Raw genomic sequence first — 23,386 nt, forward strand, 5'->3', positions numbered from 1 at the left:
TTTTATTTAGTAGTTGTGGTTGAACAATTAGCCAACTTGAAACTTAGTAGGTTAATTGAATGATTTAATTAGTTCTTGCTTGGTGGCTTCACCAAGACTGATTTTGATTGGGAGAGTCCCATGATCCTAGGTGAACTTACTCATTCTTATGGAGTCTGCATCAGTAACAGACAACCCAGCTTCCCATGGCAACTTCAAACTTGCAAGACAGATGGAGACAGCAAGCCAAGCCCAACATGGAGCGCACACATATTTGCCTTTGTGTATTTTAGTGGCTAAAGCCCTCTTGAAAGCGCTCAGATGAGGTGATGTAGAAATAGACCAGTATCTTGAGTAGGGAACTGGAAAGGTATAGTCTAAATGGATATTCATATAGGGAAGGTTGAGAAGTGTGTCCAATTTTTCAGTGTGCAACAGTCTTGGAGATCCCCTGATGAATCTGAAGCAGGACATGATAAAATTCAAACTTAGACAAGTGTGCTCTTACAGAGGTGTGAAAATGAAGGGAAGCAGAAATTAGAAAGCTACAGAATCCATCTGAGCAGCATTAGGGGTTTGATCCAAGGATCATGCTAGTGACACACAGGAGAGGAGATAACTTGGACAAAAGGAGGTGATGTTTTTTGATCAATATTGATAGCTGAGAATAGGAGACACAGAGGAGTGAGGTATGACTTTAATAATCTGATTTCATAAAGTTATCAGTTATGAAGTTATTTGAAGAGGAAGAAAATGAGTAGCAGGTTTGGGTTGGAATATGAAGATAGAAGTTTTGTTTATGTTCACCTAAATCTCAGATGCACAAATTTACTTGGATGCACACTCACATGTTTTAGGATAGAGGTACACATTTTAGAAGACCTTTGCAGCAGATAACAAAACCGAACTAAAAAATGAAACAAACACTCCCACCACCCAACAACCCAGAACCATGAATATCACTGGGTGCAATTTTCCGTTTTGAGAGAGGTAGGTGTGGAAGGAAACGTGAAGCAGAGAGCACAGGAAACAGCAGCAAGCAGGACCAGGCAAAAGTGAGGGAGCCACTGTTTCCCAACAGTTAGGAGGAAGAGAACCAGCAGGCTTTTGTTATGTGGGAAGTCTCATCAAAGACGACTGATCAGTGGACAGGAGGAGCTGCTGATGGTCCATTTCTAACACGGTTTGGTAAATGAGCAGAAGGGAAAGCCAGAATCTAGAGACTCCAGGAACAAGTGGGAGATGAGGAAGAGAAGAAAGAACATTCAATTTCTAGAGGAAAGGTGAGTTAGATTTAAGTTAGGATTTACATGAACATGTAGGGACACTGAGAAGTCAGAGCCAGCTGTGGTGGAGGGAAATACAGGAAAGAAGAGGATGAAAACAAAGTCCTTTTGAGCAGTGTCAGGCTCTTTTATAACTTCCGTGCTCAGGTGTAGCACGAATCTTAAAAGTTCTTAATAAAAACAAACCCAGGGCCTGGTATTGGAGTGACTGCTGGAAGATCAGAGAAGCAGAAAAAGCTGCAGCTTCCTCACCTTGCCAATTCCTCAGCTGATCCTGTTTCCTCAGATTGGAAGCCTCTGAGTCCTCATCTGAATGGATCTCAGCTGACTGCTGCTAAAAGCCTAAAAGCTTAACCAGTATCTAGTTCCTAATCCTTATACTTTAAATACCTTTCTGCTTCCCGCCATCACTTCCTGGGATTAAAGGCTCTTGTTCCTAGGCCTAGCTGTTTGCAGTGTGGCTTTGAACTCACAGAGATCCAGAAGGATCTCTGCCTCTGGAATGCTAAGATTAAAGGTGTGTGTGCCACCATTTTCTGGCTTCTATATCTAGTACCTTTTTTTGGGTACTCACATACTGAATAGAACTTATCACCTAAGATATAGTCTTCAGTGTGTCCTTCATTAAATATTGAAGAGTCCCCAAGGTCATGGTTCTGTCCTGTCCTTCCAGCTCTTCCTGAAAATATCTATGGTCATAAATCACTAGGAGCTTCGTAATACTAGCTGTGGGGTGATGGAAAATTGTCTTTCTTTGTGGTAGGGTCTCATGTAGCTTAGGCTAGCCATGAGCTAACTAACAAACCAGCTACACTAACTTGTATAGTTAAGGACTACCTGAAATTTCTGTTCTTCCTCATTCTATTTCCCATGTTCTAGGGCCACAGCCACCACACCCAGTCTAAAGTAATGGGGAAACTTTCTCAGGTAGGCTCTAACTACTCAGGTAATTGGACATATATAGGTTTTGTTTCTACAAAGAATGTAATATGGTAAAATAAAAAATCAAGTCTTAGTACTATTGGGAAAATGAGATTTTTTTAATTTTGTTTTACAACGTTGTTTAAAAATCTTCTCAACTTTTGTAAGAAAAAGCAATAAAAAAGAACTGAATAATACAGAATTGGTGCATGCAAAATGGCATTCACTCTTGTAATGTAATACTACACATGCCTAGTATCAGCGTTTCCAACAAGATTCTCAGGTAGATCCTTCAACGAGGGGCACTATGGGACACGACTTTCTACCCCACACTCAGTACCAGCTGCCTGTGGAGATTTTTTTTTTTTTTTAGCGGTCTCCAATCAGGCATAATTGGGAAGTGTGGCAGCCTAGTGTCAATGAAGTAGAGTTTCAAGGAGGGAGAGGCAATATGGGGCTGAGCAGAATTTTATTAGAAACAGAAAGGAGCTCCAGAAAGAATGAAGCAAATCTGATGGTGTGAATGTGAGCATCTCCAGGGAGTCATGCTCAATTATGTGTTTAAGATTTTTATTTTTAATTAAAATACGTATATATGCACATGCTTGTGTGTGGATTGTGTACGTGAATGCAGTGCCTGCAGAGGCAGAAGAGGGTGTCAGATCCCTGCAGTTGGAGTTAGATGTGGTTGTGAGCTACAGGTCATGGGTGCTGGGAACTGAACTCCAGTCCTCTGTGAGAGCAGTCCACACTCTTAACCACTGAGCCATTTCTATAGTCCCTCAAGTGTTTTCATAAGTGTGTGTGTGTGTGTGTGTGTGTGTGTGTGTGTGTGTGTGTATGAGAGAGAGAGAGAGAGAGAGACAGACAGACAGACAATCTTTCTCAGTTGCAGTGTATACAGAGTGTAATTTACTCAAGATTTTTGTTTGTTTTTAAACACAGGGTTTCACTGTGTAACAGCCTTGGTTGTCCTGGAACTAGTGCTGAGGACCAGGCTGTTCTAGAACTCACAGAGATCTGGTTGCCTCTGCCTCACAGGTGCTGGGATTAAAGCCTGTACCACCACTGCCCAGCAATATATAAAGTATGTTTTCAATCCCAATTGGCAGATTTGTTCAGGTGATTTTCATTGGCCAATATGTGAAAATGAATCTGATTTGCTAAATGCAGGAGTTTATTACATGTTCACCTTACAAGGAGATATTTTCTCCATGATCTGGCTCCAAAATAATAAATGTGGGAAGAAGCTAGCTGAATTACTGTGACCCACAACTAGACCCTAAGAACATACACAAATGAGAAATATTTGTTATTGCAAGCCATCTGTATATTTATATTGTCTATGACTTATTCTAGTGTATGTGGGATATGATAACTTAGAAATGTATTTTGCTGAGAGGGGAAAACCCCTGAACATCTGTGACTGCAGTGAAGTGGTGTGTAGGCATACTTATCACCATAGAAATACTTGATAGATTTAATAATTACACAGGAGTTTATATTCTGTCATATCTGGTGTCCATCCTTGCAGCTCCTCAGTTACTTAGTAACTTACTGAATAAAGAATGGTGTAGGGAGGGCAAGGCAGGTGTTTGTGGAAGGGTCAGGTGTGGGGCAGAAATGGTCTGGCCCAGGGTTTGGGTGACCATGCTGAGGGCTGTCCTGACAGCAGAACTGGAGCCCAAGAAGAGAGCGGATGTCAGCATGCTGATGAGAAAGTGTCTGGATTCAAGAGAGAGTCTCCAAGCAGCGGTCTGGTTTGAGATGTCAGAGTCTGAGAAGTGAGGAGGGCAGCTATGCTATGGAATGGTCACTTGTAGGGAGTCTGTGCTCCAGCTTGGTGAGGAGAGTATGGACTCATTAGGTCACTTCCTATGGGGAGCCAGAACTGCAAACAGGAGAGGAGAGGGTCCTGATGGAAGAACTGAGCATTTGGAGAGGTGAGGAGGGCACCCATGCATGGTGAGGAGGGCATTGGGCTTGGTGAGGAGGGTACCCGTGCAATGTGAGGAGGGCACAGGTGCATAGTGTTGGCTCCATACTGAGTTGGAAGAGACATAGAATGTTGAGAGGAACTTCATTGCAGAGGGTAGACCAGGCATGGGTAAAGAGTGTCTCTATGCTGGATATCAACGTGGGACCTTAGTGCCTAGTAGGGTAAGGAGAGCATCCTTGCCTGGTTGTGGATGTCCTGGCATTGGGTGCAGTGGTCAAATAGGCGGAGGAGAGTGTCTGTGCAGAAGGCAGAGCTGGTGTGGGTTTCAGAGACTGGCAAGGTAAGGATGCTGTCTACCTGGAGGGATAGCTCTGTGTGGCCACTCAGTACCTTCCAGGGGGATGAGGGCTTCTGCACATGGAGGTGACCTAGTTGGGGTGCTAAAGCCTCAGGGGAAAATAGAGACTCCTCAGGGATTAGCACCAGGAGTCAGCACACAAGCCTGGTGAAGGAGGCCTTCCTTAGTCGTGATGTGAGAACTTCAGCAAGGTGTCTGGCCCTGAGAGGAAACATCCAGCTAAAGGGAGGATGGTATCAGTTCAGGGGACACAGGCTTGACCTGAGGAGGCTCCATCTTAGTGGAGAACGTGGGAGGGTGATGGGCAGCATTCAAGCGGTTATCTTTTGAGAGCCTGCAATGCAGATAATGAACATAGTTTTTTTTTTCCCAGTCACAGATGTAGGTTAGAAATGCTGGATTTGGGAAATAAAAGGAAATCTGCAACAATATTCATTAAAATGGGGATAATAATGTGCACTTATGGTTTTTAGTGTGTTTGGATACAAACTGGAGAGAAAACCTAGAAACACACACTAAGTGTGTGTGTTTGTGTGTGTGTGTTCATGCATGTACTGTTTGTTATTTGTAGACACAAGAGGAGATTTCAAGAAGGGATATGTTTGGAAGAGCTGAAGGCTGAACATGTGGCTATGAGCTGGAGGATGTCTGCGGGAGGAACTCAAATGATCCCATTTTTAGTAACTAGTTTAAGTTCCCTTCTGGTATATTGTGATCCATTAATTGTCCCAACTGTTCCCAACAGTGCTGTGAACCCACAAGGCTCCAGCTGAGCAGTGCAGGGATCAAGGGAGGAGAGGCATGAGGAGAGAGACAGCCTCCTCTCACAGCTGCTAACCAGAGCTGTGTCAGGATGTGGTCAGTGGCTCAGTGAGTGGAGAGTGCCCATGAGTGAGTTATGAAGACAGTGGGAAGCAGAGAGCTCAGAAGAGCAGCTTCAGAAGAAACAGGATGTTAGCTTTGCCTACCCCTGCAGGAGGCAGATGAGTGGGAAGTGGGTGACCACACAATGGTGAGGGGCCAATGGTCCTCTAGAATGTGGTGTCAGAACTTGGCTGTTCAGTCAAAATGGATGTTGTCATGCCTTAAGTGTTTGCTCACGTTGTCTGGTTCGTCTGAAACCAAGTTTGCATACAGAAGCACATGAATTTATGTTTGCTGCAGAGTGTTTTAGGACAGAGTTTTCTCACAGCATGGTTCCTCTTCTCCCCTCCTTCCTATTTCTTTCCTTCCCCCTTTGAGTTCCCACTTTATAGTATTTGCATACCATGCTGAGTAGGTCCAAACGCTACAATCCTTACTTTGGTGTTTGAAGATGTTGCATCTCTGTATGTGGCCTGAGTGATTCTGTGTTGTGGTTTCTCATTCTCATGTGGTATATCACATCTGGAAATACCTCTTCTCACATATAATTGTGTGATATGACAATTTATCGCCCTGTTTGGTTCTCACATACCACGAGTTTTAGGGAGGAGACAGAGTGCGTTTTCTGAGTGAGGCAGGTCTCACTCTTCTTGATATGGCTTCAGAAATCACCTATGCAGAAGTGAAGTTCAAGAATGAATCCAACTCCTCAGGCACCTACTCAGACTCTGCCACAGGTAAAAAAAAATCTGGACTTAATGCAGGGGGAAGGATAAAGGAAGAGTCAATAATAAACTTTGGGTGATGCTGGTTACTAATCTTCTCAGCGTTCATGTCTGGGATTTTACTGGAGTCGCAGGGGATTGAATTGTTTGTAGAGTGACTTTAAGGGCTGTAGAGTTTTCTAGTGGGAAAGAAAAGCTTGCTTGGCATGGTTTTTGCTCTTGCCATTTACAGAAACTATACCTTGTATCTTGCATTCATATATATATATATATATCTTGTATATAGCATTTCCTGCTTTATAAAAATGAACATAAAATGAAATCATACTTTTCACTATTGAGATTTTCCCCTCTATTTTGGCAGTATATTGTAACTTTATGAAAACTGTTTCTGTGTGTGGAGCTCTTATCTTGAAGGAACTTTTTCTTTTATACTATAGATCAAAGCAGAGCCTCTCCCTCAGTAGGCAGGTGCTCTCCACTAAATTTTATCTTCATCTAGCAAATGGTTTCCAGCCATGAGACAGTGACTAGCGGACTGACTATATGCTAAAGAAGTGGAATATGATTAGAAATATTTACCTTTTATTGTATATGCGTCTTTAATGTTCGGACAGTCTAGAAGGTATTAGAATATATCCTGCTGCAACCACAGTAAAGAACACCAAGAAAACATGGTGACGTGAAAATGCACCTACAAGACAGTGTAAAAGGAAAGTCACAGGCAGATGGAGTACTTATGCTGTGTCACCATGTGGGAAAACATACTATATGTACATCCTTTAAAATTTGCTGAAAGGGCCAGTGTGGTGTAATTCCAGCACTCCGGAGGCAGAGGCAGGAGGATCACCGAGGATTTGAGGCCAGCCTGCTCTACATAGTGAGTCCCTAGCCCATTAAACCTCCCACCACCAAAAAAAAAAAAAAAGAACTTCCTGAAAGGATATGATCAAAGTGTTTTTGTGACTATATATATATATATATATATATAAATTATTTTTCAGATCTCAAAATATTAATACCAGTTATTTCAGTAGTATGTGTTCTTTTATGTATTTTGTAATGTTTTTTACAATGGACATTATTTTTCCATTATTTTAAATGTTCACAGTATTTGTAATTATGAGACATGGGGGAGAAGTAGGGAGATGGGGAGGAAAAGCAGAAATGAGGGTGAAACTTATCACTCATGAGGTGACTGTGTTCTCCTTCCAGCTCCTAAAGTGAAGCCCACCCCTCCTCTAAGTAAGCCTGGCCGCCCCTCGCTGCTCTTCACATCACTGATGGCACTTTTCCTGCTGTTGGCCATCGCTTTCTTGGCTGCTTTTATCTGTATGTATCCCCGATGAATCAATATGTCTGCCTTAGGTGAAGAGAGGGTCTGCTGTAGCACCGGCGTTTAACAGAGTATGGGGAAGAAATGATGTTTGGGGAAAAATAATTCAAGGGGTTACATTGTGTCTTTTACTGTCCTTGGATTTAGCTATTGTCTTGGGGAAAAAAGGAATCCATCTCATTAGAGAAACTGGAGTGCATTTATGAATGTATGAGGGTTTGTGGATGAACTCTGTGGAGTGTTGTCTTTGTTAGACTGGGAGATCAAATCTGTTTTCTCATTGGCATTGAGAAGTTGCGCTGTATGTGTGCACAAGCTGTGTGTGCATAGGGTTCCTTCATCTTGGGATGAGCTTGTGGACAAGAAGGATTTAGGAAGAAATTATCCAAGAAGTGTTCTTCAGCTGATTTCTAATTGCTTTGTCCTGCCCAGGATTATGTGAAATCTAGAAGACAACTGAGCAAATGGGTGAATTTCTGTTCATCAAAGATTCGAGAACTTCTGAAAACTTTAAAATGCATGCAAACAGTGTATTTAGGGTGTTTTACTCATTCACTTGAACCAAGTAGTAGCCATTTACTGTATGTCTTACAGTGTGTCAGACAGAGTCCAGGAATAACATGGACTCTGTTCTCCAGAAACTTAGAGGAAAGTCACCGAATCAGTGTCAGCCAGGTACAGTGGCATACTCCTACTATCCCAGCTACTCAGGATGTTAAGACAGGAGGACATGATGGTGGATCTATATAAATGTAACTGTCTTATTAAATAAGAACCCCGGCTACCTCAGTTGGTAGAGCATGAGACTCTTAATCTTAGGGTCGTGGGTTAAATAAGAAACACAGAGCCAAATGCAGCAATAAAAGCCCAAGAGGTCAGAGCAGTAGCTAAGAGCTGAGACTAAAACCAACTGCTATCTTTCCCTTTGCTGCCACTGCCATCCTTCCCCTGAGAAAGAGACCTACTTCCTGTGTATCTGTGTTTTTATTGACTTTCTGTTCTGCCTTCTTATTGGTTGTAAACCCAACCACATGACGTCCTTGTCACTGCCTGTCTATACAGACCTCCAGGTCTCTATGGTTGATATTGAGATTAAAGGCATGTGTCTCCATGCTGGCTGTATCCTTGAACACACAGAGATCTGCCTGTCATGTGATCAGGATTAAGGGCATGTGCTACCACTGCCAGACTTCTGCTATGGCTTGCTATTAGCTCTGAACCCCAGGCAACTTTATTAACATAAAATAAAATCACATTTCAGCACAAATAAAATATCACCATAGAGCTAGCTTGGACTATGTTAAAAAAAAATCTGTGTCTAAAAAAATGAAGAAAAAATGGACTAGTGTCTACAACATTGTCCAGGAAGTCTTGTGCTGACATAGATTTCCTAGAAGAGGCTGTGTCTAGAACTGTATGTACCAAGAATGTCACAGAAGTGTGAGACAGAAGCATGAATGGCTGAAGTACACAGTTCTAAGTGAAGAAATGACATTTCCCTAGGTACACATAGCAGCATGTAGAGCATGTGTTGTGCTCCGTTATGAAAAACTCAGTTTTTTTCTTCTAAATATTGTTTTAATCAAGTATGGTTTTCTGCTTAATAAATCAGCATAAACTTAGAAGCTAAGACAATGTCTTACTTATTTTATGCTTCTGTGGTTTGTCAGTTTAGGCTGATCTCCACTGAGTGACTTCTCTGGTCCTAGCTGAACTTAGACGTGTGTATGTGGTCAGTTACCAGTCCGGGAACCTCAGCTTCTGAGAGGAGGATGCCAGCTAGGATGACTAACAGTATGACCCACCTTTATATACTTCCTTAGTATGTCCTGGCTTGTTTACATAGAAGCTTGCAGACTTCCAAGATTGAGGGTGACCATGAGCCAGGTCTCTTAAAAAAATTAATGTGAGGGCTGGAGAGATGACGTCGTGATTACGAACACCGGCTACTCTTCCAGAGATCCTGAGTTCAATTCCTATAAACCACATAGTGACTGATAATCATCTGTAGTGAGATCCGGTGCCCTCTTCTGGTACGCAGGCATACATGTAGCCAGAACACTGTCTATATAATAAATATATAAATCTTTTAAAAAATTTAACTTAATAGTAGATCAGATTTGCTTTTGCACATTCTCTTGGCCAAAGGAAATCTAGGATGCAGCTCACACAGAAGACTTCATCTTTTTTTCTTTTTCCTTTTGTTAACCAGGGAAATTTCAAAATCACATTGCAGTGGTATGTGAATACAGACGTTAAAAGTTGTGGTATTTTTTGCAACACATCACAGTTGTGGAGAACCATTACAATATTTCAAATAGAGAATTGATATATGTGAACTTAGGTTATAGATGGCGCTTTTGCAGGACTCTGAAAACAGAGTCACTAGGACAAAAAGAGAAATGAGAAGGCCTATTTCTAACCTGATAATGAGATAAGTGTCTGAAGAACATGAGAGGAGTTGACTTTGAATGGTAAAGAGCACAACACCAAGGAAGTAGATGCTGATGAATATAGAGATCCAGGGAATAAGGGGTCCAAGAAGTACAGTGTGACTTTCAAATTCTGATGATGTAAACTCAGCAACCATGAAGTTATTCAAAGAGGTAGACAATCTAGGATACGTTATTGTTTTAAGTTGGTAGGTGTTGATTTCAGTTTTGGGCTTATTGAGCCAAACGTAATACGTTTGTGTTTAGTGATCACAAAATCCCACACATACAGGCAACAGACAAGACCATAGCAATACATGGTATCACTCGGGAAGATTTTGTATGAGGAGGAAGCATCGTGACAAGACTGTAGGAAGTGTTACATTTTAAAGGATAGATGGAGGGAGAAGAGATTATAAAAAACAACAAGAAGTGATGGCAAAAAAAGGGTGATGCAAAACCAGGATGGAGCAACGTCTTAAGAGCTGAAGAGGAGGAGAACTGGGTTGAGTCCAATAGCAAGATGGCTAATTAAGTGCCCTGGGGTATTATTGATGATCCATATCAAACATGGTGTGAGTGAAATGGAGAAAGCCAAAGTGGTGGGGTAAGGAGGACAAGACTCAGGGAGGAAAGTGAAGAAATTCAGTTCTAGAGAGAAGCCAGTCAGCTGTAAACCAGGAGAGAGTGAGCATGTGCGTGGAGGAGTAAGCTGATCCAAATGAGGAGAGTTTAAGGAAGAAAACAGTGTTCCATAGATACATGTTGAGTTCTTTTTTATTTCCTATTCTAAAATAACCTAGAGCTACTCATAATTAGCTAACCCCACTTCCTCCCAAAGCCAAGGCAGTTTACATCCTTAAATACAAATATCTATGTCTGCTTAATCTCCCCCAAGAGTTAGCGTTTTTATCTTATGTTAACATGGAAGGGTATGGTTCACTCCCTTTAGAGTCATGTCAGTGGGCCTGTCCTGCCTTTCAAATCATGGTCTTTCTTTCATCCTAGAAGTACCTGTGGTTTCAAAATAAGAGGCTGAGGGCAACATTGGCTGTGGGGTGATGGGAATCTTAGGCTCTGTCTACTTATGTAATTGGGACTTGATAGATCTTTGTACCAGTAAGTAGAAACTAGAAATCCACAATTCCTTCATGAAAATGAGGGGTTTGGGTTCTGTTTTTTATTTGTCTTTTATTTGTTTTACAGTTTATTATCAAAAATACTCTCAACTTCTTGAAGAAAAAATAGTTATAAAAGATATAACTTACACAGAATTGAACTGCGCAAAAGACCATTCACCCATAGAAGGTAAGAATTAATGTGCCTCAGAGTTTGGTTGCTGGCTATGGGATGTAATGGTTCCACAGAGGTCTTCCTCCCTCCCTCTTGTAGATTTAACCAACCATCTTAATAAATAAGAAACACAGAGCCAATACAGAGATGAAAGCCAAGAGGTCAGAGCAATAGCTAAGAGCTAAAAACCTTACACTTCACTGTCGCTGTTGCCCTACCTCTCCGAAAGAGACCTACTTCCTGTGTGTCTGTCTTTTTATAGTTGTTTCTGTTCTGTCTTCTTATTGGTTGTAAACCCAACCACATGATCTCCTAGTCACTGCCTGTCTGTACAGACCTCCAGGTCTTCTATGGTTGGTATTGAGATTAAAGGCATGTGTCTCCAATGCTGGCTGTATCCTTGAACACACAAAGATCCACTTAGCTCTACCTCCCAAGAGCTGGGATTAAAGGCATGCACTACCACCGCCCAGCTTCTGCTAAGGCTTGCTATTAGCTCTGACCCCCAGGCAACTTTATTTATTAACATACAAATCACATTTTAGTACAAATAAAATATCACCATATTTCCCCTTTTCTATTTTAATAAAAAGAAAAAAGGAAAAAAGTTGTAACTAATGTAAGAAAAACTATATACAAAAGTACAATAACTATATAGCATATATACAAGTAATAAATACCTAAACAATGTCTAGTCCATTTGTATTTGACAAATTCAGAGAAAATAATTCCATTATCTATCCTATTTTGTTAAGTCCAAAATGTACCTAATTCACTTTCGATCCTAACTAATCTTCAACTATAACTAACTAGTCTTCAACTATAACTAACTAACCTTCAACTATAACTAACTAATCTTCAACTCTAACTAACTAATCTTCAATTCCCTCAGAGACTCAAGAAGGAAATAATATTACCTAATAAAAAATAAAAACAGGAAGTGCATGCAAGCAGCCTCCAAAAAAAAAAAATGTGAGTTGATAGAAACAGCCAGCTGCCTGGACAGTCACCTGAGGTTTCTCCACAGTATTGGGGCATCATCTTCAGCCTATAGGCTTAGCTTATCTGACAGACTCATTTGTGAAGTAGGATGTACACAAGGTCAATAGTTTGACCTCACAATGAGTGAGAGCAGTCCATGTACCAGAAACACCTAAATTCCACTAGTGTCATGTCATGATTCAGGATTTAAAATTATGGAAATTGTTGATTTTTTTTTTAATTCAGCTGTCCATTCTTCCTGGCTATGTGTGTGTGTGTGTGGCTTCATCTCAGCATCCTGTTCTTCTCCATATCCTTCTATTAAATGCCAGTCTACCACTGAGAGGTGTGAGTTTGGTTACTCTTCAAGAATAACTGTTTCAGCTGTCGTTCCACTGCACATCACAAGCCATTGGCCCACTGCCTATTCAGCAGCCTTCGAAGAAAAGGGCACTGTACCTTTTCTGGATTGTGAAGGCCACTTCAGGGATGGTGCCATATTGTCCTGGCCTCAGAAGATGCCTTTTGATAAAGCCATAACCACACTTGTTTTGGCAAGAATCTGTAGTCCTTTGTTTCATGTCCTGTCTGTCCTGTTTGTCAGCAGTTGATTCGAGGATACTTTCTTGTCCAGTGGCTAACTTTTGCCACAATGGAAGTTAACTCCATATGCAGTTTCTTCAATGCCCATATTTTCTCTGAAGTAGATTGGTACTGCCAGGAGCCAACATGTCTCATAGTCATAACAAAAAGAAAAATTTTCTAAGTTATTAAAACATTTTAAATGCCGTATTCTGTAGATCTCTGAAGGGTTTGAAGATGACCTGTCTATCTAAAATATATCTGCTCAATTTTGAAAACATACCTAATATGACTACAAGTTCTATTGTAATGTCTAACAACTAACTTTCATTTCTTTATATCCTAATAGTTGGTAATAATAACATTCAAGGATCAGAAAATTTTATTACATTGTTAAATGAATGGTATATGTACAATTAGAAATATACATATAACATTTTCTAACAATATCAATTTCAATATATATATAATTTGTATATAATATAAAACAATCCAATCCAATGTAAAGTATTTAAAACTAGTAATTGTCTTTTTCTTTTTCTTTCTTTTTTTTTTTTAAAAAACAAGAACCTTAAATCTAATCTCCTTTGCTTAGCCCTTTTCCTAACCCTTTACAACAACTTGTAACCAACCCCCCTAAACAATGAAAATTATCCCAGACCTAAAACCCATTAAAAAGACCAAAAAACCACCTGCCCCACACCACCTCTTTGGGAATGTGGGTGTCGTATTCTTAAAATTGCTTCCTGCTGGGTATGGGTGAAGGTATCTTTATCCTGAAAAGAAAAATTTTAGGTTAATTGTCAAATTCTGAGAAAGGTAACTATATCCTTTGTTATCCATTCTGTGTATAATGCCTAAGTTCAGGGTTTATCTCAAGTCTTTATTCAAGTAGTCTTTGAAACTGGATCATGTCATCTAGCCCTCTCAAAATTGCTCTGAGCACTTTGTAGTTCAAAGCTGATCTGTAGATGATGTTTGTCAGTTTAGTGATATTATTATTATTGTCCACGTGGAATTGTTGTTGTTGTGGGGCCCGATCTTCTTCCTGGAGACTTCAGTTGATGTTAGGCCTGGCCATGATTTCCTGCAGAAAACTGATAAGAGACTCGAACACAAAGACATATATATGCAGCTAATTGAAGCCTTTTTTCTAGAATTAGTTAGTACTCTGTATGACCATTCATATCTTAACAAACTTTAAAATGCATATATATATATATATTAATCTTGTAAATTTTGTTATAAAATTTATACTTTAAGAAAAGTTTAAAGAATCAGAATAGAATCAAAGAGTTGAGATTAGTAATAGAATAGTCCCTTAATTAATTTAGTTTTTCTCCTGTCCCATAGCAGAAGATGACTCTTTTCTTCTGGCGGCATGATACAGGGAGTTTGCATTTTCTTTTTAACAAAATGCTTGAGTTTAAAGAAGAAGAGAGCCATTCTCCAACTCCAAAGTCAGATTTAAATTTTAATTGAACTGGGACTATTAGAAGACCAATAGTGTTAAATTTCTTTAGAGAAGAGCAGAAACAAACATTTAGGAAGACTTACAAAATTTTTTAGATAGTATACCCATACGCCATTTCACTCTATTTCCTGGGATAGATGATTTGTCCCTTTTTTTCAGTTGTCTCTTTGGTCCAGTGTTCTCCCTTACCACACTTTCTGCATACTCCAGAAGGAAGGGACATTGTGTTGCCATTGTTCCTTGAAGAAACATTGTTTCTGGGAATGACCTGTTTACAGTCCCTTTTCAAATGTCCTTGCTTTCCACATCCAAAACATCTAACATTTCTCAGCCCTTTTGAAATTGCTTCTCCTACCCACGTATCATCATGCTCATGAGCCTCAACATTAACCGTGTCTCTAATCCAATCTTCCAAAGGTGCAGATCTTGCCTTTAACAGCTTGATTATTCTTTTGCATGCTGCATTCACATTCTCAAAGGCCAAAGATTCAGTTATTATCTGACTAGCTTCTGAATCCGGGACCATTCTCTTTACTGCTGAAGCCAGTCTTTGTAAAAAATCTGTGAAAGATTCTTTTGGGCCCTGTATAACCTTTGTAAATGACTCAGTTTTTTTTCCTGGTTCCTCAACTCTGTCCCATGCATTCAAGGCTGCCGTTCGACATAGAATTAGGGTTTGAGTCCAATTAGTGAGAAAGAGGAGGGTTTATATGAGCAAGAATTGTTGAGACCAAGGTTGGATAAAGCACAGGGACAAATAGCCAAACAAATGGAAACACATGAACTATGAACCAATGGCTGAGGGGTCACCAACTGGATCAGGCCCTCTGAATGGGTGAGACAGTTGATTGGCTTGATCTGTTTGGGAGGCATCCAGGCAGTGGGACCGGGTCCTGTGCTCATTGCATGAGTTGGCTGTTTGAAACCTGGGGCCTATGCAGGGTCGCTTGGCTCGGCCTGGGAAGAGGGGACTGGACCTACCTGGACTGAGTCTACCAGGTTGATCTCAGTCCGTGGGGGAGGCTTTGCCCTGAAGGAGGTGGGAATAAGGGGTAGGCTGGGGAGAAGGTGAGGGGGGCGGGAGGGGGAGAACAAGGGAATCCGTGGGTGATATGTAGAACTGAACTGTATTGCAAAATAAAAAAAAGACATGTATTCTTTAAATACAACATATGACATTATGAAATTTTCTAGTTCTTGGTATGATGAGTTCTATTATTTAGAGCCTAGACAGTTTGGCATTGTGTCCTCAGTATCTGAGTGTCCTTTACATTCTGTTTTCCTGGCTTTTCCTGACAGCACCCCAGTAGGATAAAGGTACTCTGATGTTAGTGTCCACAGAGGTAGACTGGAGTTGCTTGGCATCTGAGGTATGAGGGACTCCTTGCTGTATCTGGAGAAGTGTGGATCCACAGCTTCCATGTGGTCTCCACATCAAGCAGGTTTTAAAATGACTTTATGACATTGCACTTACATTTCCTTCTTCCCCCAAAGACAAAGTCTGGAGCTGTTGCCCAAAGGACTGGAAGCCATTTAGTTCCCACTGCTACTTAATTTCCAATGACTCAGCATCTTGGAGAGAGAGTGAGGAGAAGTGCTCCAGCATGGGTGCTCATCTGATGGTGGTCCACAGCCAGGAAGAGCAGGTGCATCCTGGGAGAGAGTGGGGCCTGGGCCTGGCCTGCTTTCTGCCTCTTTTTACTAAGAGGGAGTTTTGTTGACATGGGTGTTGCTGATGTGGCAGAAGGCTTTCCATCAGGTAGCCAGAAAGGTTGCTTCAGCCTTGGCATTCTACACCTTGGCCCTGCATCAGTGAAGCTGAACAACCCACAAGGAACCATGGCAACAGAAATGCAACATCTGAGGGTGGAGGGAAGAATGAAATGTTTCTGCTTGAAAGAGCAGTTTGTGATTTCAGCACTCTAATGCTTCCTGTAGTACCCACTGCCTAACAGAGGAGGACACAGAGATGACTAGGGAAAGAGGATCAAATCAGGAGAGTCACAGCCAACCATCAGAAATGAAATATCTGAGATTATGAATGGAGAATGATTTAATCTGCTAAATTCTCTCATGCACAACTTTCAGGAATGGTGTTGGGGAAGAAAAGGGGGGAGTGAGTCTGAAATGAGAATTCATTGTGATCATGGACAGAGATTGTTTCCAGTGTCATGGAAATCAGGCCTCTGAGTGATGACTTTGTGTCCTGGTCAGCCAGAGAAGATGGCACTCCTTGGGGTGGTGGTGGCTCTTCTATTCTTGATCCTTTCTTAGTCTGTAGATGAATTTCTAAATAGTCTTATTAAATAAGAAACACAGAGGCAAATACAGGGGTGAAAGCCATAGAAATCAGAGTGATAGCCACCAACTAAACTTAGCTCACCATGTACCTATAGCTTCCCAAGAGAGCCTCTTCCTGTCTAACCCTCACCTTTATTGCCTTACTGTTCTGCCTTCTCATTGGCTCTAAACCCAGCAACCTCACTTCCTCATCACTGCCTGTCTATACAGACTTCCAGGTCTCTATGGTTGGTACTAGGATTAAAGGCGTGTGTCACCACGCTTGGCTGTGTCCTTGAACACACAGAGACTCTGCTTGCCATGTGATCGGATTAAGGGCATGTGCTACCACCACCTGACTTCTGTTTATGGCTGGGTATGACCTCTGATCTCCAGGCAAACTTTATTTATTAACATACAAATAAAATATCACCACATTTGTCTTCTCATCTCTGTGTGACCAGAAGAAGTTCACAGTGTACTGCGAAAATGTACAATTATTGTACATAAATCTAAAATTTGAAAGCTATTTAAGGGCCTAAAGAAATGAAGTAGGATTTGATTATTTTGTATTTGCATATGTGCATCATATTGAACCCTATAATTTGTATAGTTAAAATAATTTTTAAAAGATCTTATAAAAATTCTATAACAGAAAAAGAAGCACTCCATCCAGGCTGAATGCTGTATCTTTCTTTCCTCTTAGGATTTCATCACCAAGATCCTGGATCCTAAAGCTAATTATTATATTGGGCTTTCAGATCCAGGTCATCGACAGTGGCGATGGGTTGATCAGACACCATACAATGAAAGTGCCACGTGAGTCCAGAGTTACCTAGAGAAGTCCTGGGTCCTGTAGCATGAGAAGACTTTAGGGTGTTCCAGCTGTTGGTTATGAAACTAAAACAGCTCACTCCTGGTGTGAGTGCTGGGGATGGAGTTACTGTTATCCCCATTTCCTCATCAAGGAGTCCTGTGAGACACATGTCACTGATACTACAGGAAAAATGAGGAAATTGAGTTTTAAGAGTGTAGGTTGATAAGTACCCAGGGCACCCAACCAAGGTGCTACACCATGGTAGGTTTTGTTATGCTTCCAGTCTCTCATCTATGTTTGTAACAATATGATTTAATTTATTTTTATTTGTGTGTCTCTCTTGAGTGTGTGCTACGCGTATGTGGGTGCCTATGGAGCCCAGGAGAGGGTGTTGGATTCCCTGGAGCTGGGGTCACAGGTGGTGTGACTGCACCAATCTGTGTGCTGGAACAGAACACTCATATTTTCTGCAAAAGCACAAGCTCTCTTAATGCACGAGTCATCTCTCCAGCTCTCATTTATAGCATTGTAATAAAAATTAATATCAAGATCATAACTGATTATTTCTTATAAATATCACATTCTGATATTGTTGTTTGTTGTATTTATGTAACTATTTATAAACTCTAATATCTTAGTATGTTCCCATATTCTATCCTGATTTCTGTTGTGAGATATAGGTGGTAATGTTATTCTCATTCTCAGTTTTCAGAGAAGAAAAGTAGGAATCCAGAATATTAAGTTACTTGTCCTAGATGGCAGAAATAAGTAGATTATATAAATATTTTAAGTAGTTCTTCAGTCTCTAAAATAAGAGTGTTGTAAAATGGGAAAAAGTTATTAAAACACGAGAATAAGGAGAGACCTTTTCAACATATAAATAAGCACATGGAATGACAGTCCCTGGGTACCAAGACCTAGGGATGAAGTAGCCTCTGGGATGTGTTCTGGGAGAACAGTTAAGTAACAAGCTAAGAGAATATTGAGTGAGGCGGGCCTATTTTCTAGGGACACGTCAGACATGGGGGGTGGAGAACGGTTGGTTTGTACACACCTGAATCTGCTGAATCTGATTTCCACAAATTCCCACAGCATCCTCATCTTGCTTACTCATGTTTTCTCTTTCCCATCATCACTGTGGGAAACACCCTGATGCTCTTTTCTCCCTTCCAGGTTCTGGCACCCAGGTGAGCCCAACTCTGACCACGAACAATGTGTTATAGTAAATCATCGATATTCTGGTTGGGGCTGGAATGACATCCCTTGCAGTGTTAAACAGAAGTCAGTTTGTCAGATGAAGAAAATATACTTATGAATCAAGCTTTCTCCATGGACATGGATTGCATTTTTATCCAGCCTTACACAGACACCTGAAAAGATCTTCTTATAGAAGAGATGTTCATAGAATTTAGACAGGCAGCCAACAGTTATACATATGAGAATACCAGCCTACATATATACTTATTTATTCATTCACTTAGTCCTTCATAAAATGACCTTTTATTTAGAATTTTCCATGTACCAGAGACTATACAGCGATCCTTTTGTGCACACATGGATTTTCATTTACCCCTCAAGGTTTCATTTACTCACACAATTGTATGATATGTTCTCTTCTTCTATCTGTTTTCTGTCTTATTTTGGCTTTATTAACATGTACTTGAGAAATAAAATTCTATATATTTAAGTTATGGTGTCTGGCTTTATATATATATATATATATATATTTACTATGAAATAATTATCCAAAGCAGGTTAACACCATCCATTACTTAACACAGTTGCCATTTTGTGTATGTGTGGTGTGTGTGTGTGTGTGTGGTGTGTGTGTGTGGTGTGTGTGTATGGTGTGTGATGTGTGGTGTGTGTGTGTGTGTGTGGTGTATGTGGTGTATGTGGTATATGTGTGGTATGTGTGTGTGGTGTGTATGGTGTGTGTGTGTGGTGTGTGTATGTATGTATGTGTGTGGTATGTGTGTGGTGTGATGTGTGTGTGTGTGTGTATGTATGTGTGTGTGTGTCTTTCAAAGAAAATTTAGATACACAGCATGGTGTTAACCATTGTCACCTTGGGCCCTCAGTATTTACCTTTATTTTATCTGGCACTTTGTACCCTTTTGTCAACATGTCATAGATCCCAACACCAGCCCCTTACAGCCATGGATTCTTCTCTCTAATTCCGGAGGTTTACATTTTCATACATCATTTATAAGTGAGATCATATACTTATCCTTCTTTGATTGTTTCCCACAAACACCCTCTGCATTCATCCATTGTTGCACATTAGAGGATGTTCATTTTATGATGGACTGATGTTTCAGTGTATCTAATACACACAAAGATAGGTATTAAAAGTTTGTGATCCATTCATCCACTGACAAACAGTTTATTTCCATGCTTTCACTTTTGTGAGTGATACTGCAAAAAACGTGAGTATTGTTGTCTTTAGGTGATAGTATTTTTATATTTCAGCCTATATATCCCAAAGTGAGATTGCTACATCATGTGTAATTCTATCACCAGTGTTTGGAGGAGCTTCTGTACTGGTTTATGTAATGGTTGTACCAGTTCAGTTTCCTGGTAACAGTGCATCAGACTCTTACCCTTAAATATTTGTGTTTTAACGTTCTTAGACGTGGATTTGTTTCTATTTCTATGGAACAGCAAAGGACTTTTCTATGATTTATTCTGCCACTGTACAAAACTCATTTATTATGTCTAATGTGTATGTATGTGAGTTATATGTGTACTAGGTAGAGTTTTCAGCGTTTTCTCTGTAGATGATCATATTATCATTAAAGAGAGACAATTACACTTCATTCTTTATGTGGAATGTGGACAGTATGGACAGAAAATGTCCACTGTTCCTTGCTCTCCCATTGGATGGTCACAGCCTGAAGACTGCTCCGGTGCGGACACTGCTCCTACTGAGAGTAGCTAAACCTGCCTCTGTGTTGAGCTGTAAGTAACAAACACTCTGAGATTCTGGGGCATTGCAGCTTCTCTATCAGTGAGCCCAACCCACCTGATCCCAGCTTTTCTGCATCCGTCTTTGACCTGCCTTTGGTGTCTGCCCTTTCTTCACTCCCTCGTCTCCCCTGGTCACGGCTCCAGAACCCAAGCCATGCATCATGCAGCACATTCCAACTTGGAGACCTTTTGAATTCTTTTCCTTGTCTACTTTTTCCTATTAGGTCTCCCAGCACCACGGCGAACAGGAGTGGTGGAAGGGGCATCTTTGTTCCTGATGCTGATGGAGTGATTCCAACTTTTCAGGGTTGAATATGGTGCTAGTTGTGAAGTTTGTCATTAATATATAGTTCCTTTTTGTGATTTGTGTTTCTTATTATTTGTGTTATCGTCAAATATCTTACAGATTATCTTCCTATGTAATCGTCCTATCTAATGAGTTACAAAAGGCATGTGGTAATTTCTGTTTTGTGTGTTGCTTAATTGATGTTTGAGGACAATCCTGAATTATAACTTAGTCTTAGATAAATAAAGAATGAGAAAATAAGGCCCAACTTGCTAATGTAGTTACGTGCTGATTAAAAAAACATGAACTTACATACCTACTATAAAATATGAAAAATATTAAGTATTCTTTATTTGATATTACATGAAAACCACACTGAAATGCCTTCAGTAAGTGAAAGGTAGCGTCTTTTGACACAAGAAATTCTGATTAAACTGGCATAGAAAAGAATAATATAGACAATTGCTTCACTCTTCCCAACATTTCCTGTAGCTGGATAATGATGACAGATGGACACATAGGCACATCTTGCTCAGCCCTGAGCCAGTGAGACGATTGTTTCCAGTGTTCAGACATGTTCACATAACTAGTACATAAGTCCACGTGTAAAACAAAACTGTAGTAGCTTCTGAGGTGGTATTCCCATCTTTGTGGGAAGTTGAACATTACTAATCAAGCAAAATCTCCTCTTTAGAAAGGAAAAGCAGGGGTAGTATTCAGTAAGCTGGACCTGCTACTTTTTTTTTTTTTTTTTTTTTTTTTGGTTTTTCGAGACAGGGTTTCTCTGTGTAGCTTTGCGCCTTTCCTGGAACTCACTTGGTAGCCCAGGCTGGCCTCAAACTCACAGAGATCCGCCGGCCTCTGCCTCCCGAGTGCTGGGATTAAAGGCGTGCGCCACCACTGCCCAGCTTGGACCTGCTACTTTTAAAAAGATCATATTCACTTTTACCATAGGCAAATTTTACTTAAACTCAACAAAAATGTTCTGCTAGCCCTTCATGATCATGTATAAATGAAATCATGGGGCAAGTTAAAAGCCATGAGGCAATTGGTTTGCAGTAAGTAGTGGATATTACTACTTACTGTGGATTAACAGTGGATATTAGTCATTAGCAGCTTGGTCTGCAGTCAGTAGGCAGTGGATATTAGTCATTAGTAGCCTTTTTAGTGTAAGTCATCAAATCTGCCTCTTCCTCTGTCTTCTTAATCTCAGTAAAGATCAGCTTTATTCCAGGTTGTCCTGATCCCTCCTCAGTGTACCCTCTCCAAGAAGATGTCTTTGCTCTTATTGACATTTGTGGAAGAGAACCCAGTGGCCTGACCTGGCCTGATGAGTCAATCCAGCCTTGTGCTACCTCTCTTTCCCACAGGATGGAATACTTCTGAACAAACCCCTTGTCTTTCTCCACAAAACCCGTTTATTTATTATTATATTTTTGGTTTTTGAGATACAGTCTTACTATGTAGGTAGCCTTGGCTGACCTCAAATTCACAGAGATCCACCTGCCTCTGCCTCCCCAGGTGCTAGGATTAAAGGTGTGCGCCTCCATGCCTGGCCAAATCCCATTTTTAATCTGTTCTTCTATAACACTATCCATTGAAAGCTGGGCTGTCTCTATAGTCCATTGGAAGTTGATGTACCCATTTTGTTGAGAGCCTTTGTAATTATGAATGTGCTAAGTTTTTTAGATACATTTGATGATTTATTGAATTTGTCAAGATTTTTGTCTTTCATCCTGTTAATGTGGTTCATTGCATTGACTAGTTTTCATGTGCAACTCATTTGTGCCTGTTATTGATAAATCCCATCTGATCACGGTATAATCCTTCATTGTCTGCTAAAATCAGTTTGCTGGCTTTTTTGCTTTTTTGTTTTGGTTTTGGATTATTGCATCTATAACCAGCAAGGAGACCTGCCAGCCTGAATTGTCTTCTTATAATATATTCTTGTCTCACTTTGGTATTTGTGCCATATAATGTTTATCAAATGACTTTGCAAATGTATCCTTCCTTTGAAGTTTTTGCTTTATTTTTCTATATGTATTTTATATATGTATTATATATATTTGGAGATTATTGGGCTTCTTTACTAAGCATGTGACAAGAAAGGATGCCTCATGGGAGTACAGAGAAGCAAAAGTTGGGATCGCACTGTGAGAAAGGCTCTGCTGTCCAGCCCAGCCCTCTCTATTAGGAAAACAACCTCAATGTTGAGTACCACTAAATGCTTTCTAGAAGATATGATTTTCACCTCAAGAGTCTTAGAGTTTGAAGAAGGACTTTCCTTAAAGTTTTGAAAAACTGAAAAGGAATGACACTAGTCCTCTTCAAAACATGTGTTCTAATTTATCTGTGAGACCACATGTTTTAAGGTTTCCCTTTTTAGTAGTTATTTGTTAATGGGTTCAAATTCCTTACTCATTGATTTGTTCAGAGTTTCTACTTATTCATGACTCAGTCTTGGGAGTTATAATTTCTGTTTCTCTCTCTCTCTCTCTCTCTCTCTCTCTCTCTCTCTCTCTCTCTCTCTCTCCCTTTCTCATTCTTTCCTTCTTACATAGCATCTCATGTAATCCAGGCTGGCCTTGAACACATTACATGACCAAGGATGACTTTGAACTCCTGATCCTCTTACACACCTTCCACATGCTGGAATTACAGGTATGTCCCATAGCATCCAGCATTAGGCTATAGATGTATATGAATTGTTAATTTTTCATTGATTATCCATTTTGTTGATATATAATTGTTCATAGTATTTCCTTATGATTTTGTATTCTATTATATCTATTATAACATGACTTTTGCTTCTAGTTTTAAAAGTTAACTCCTCTCTTTTCTCAATCATTTAGGTTGTTTGGCT

The 23,386-nt window shown here is 40.3% G+C and overlaps 1 protein-coding gene across 2 annotated transcripts; it reads left to right on the forward strand.

Moving 5' to 3' along the window:
• Window positions 1-5,785: 5,785 nt before the first annotated feature.
• On the forward strand, window positions 5,786-18,856 carry LOC131906102 (C-type lectin domain family 4 member A-like). 2 transcript variants are annotated; one of them, XM_059256892.1, is made up of 6 exons: window positions 5,786-6,084; window positions 7,288-7,404; window positions 11,047-11,148; window positions 15,665-15,816; window positions 17,157-17,269; window positions 18,441-18,856. In XM_059256892.1, exons 1-6 carry the CDS (start codon window positions 6,003-6,005, stop codon window positions 18,580-18,582), a joined length of 708 nt encoding a protein of 235 aa, XP_059112875.1. In that variant the 5' UTR covers window positions 5,786-6,002; the 3' UTR covers window positions 18,583-18,856. The 2 variants fall into 2 exon arrangements, with proteins under 2 accessions (XP_059112875.1, XP_059112876.1); XM_059256893.1 differs by lacking the exons at window positions 7,288-7,404; window positions 11,047-11,148.
• Window positions 18,857-23,386: the final 4,530 nt, after the last annotated feature.

Source organism: Peromyscus eremicus, chromosome 3 (genome assembly GCF_949786415.1).
Source record: "Peromyscus eremicus chromosome 3, PerEre_H2_v1, whole genome shotgun sequence".
In the NCBI taxonomy this organism is placed as follows: domain Eukaryota; kingdom Metazoa; phylum Chordata; class Mammalia; order Rodentia; family Cricetidae; genus Peromyscus; species Peromyscus eremicus.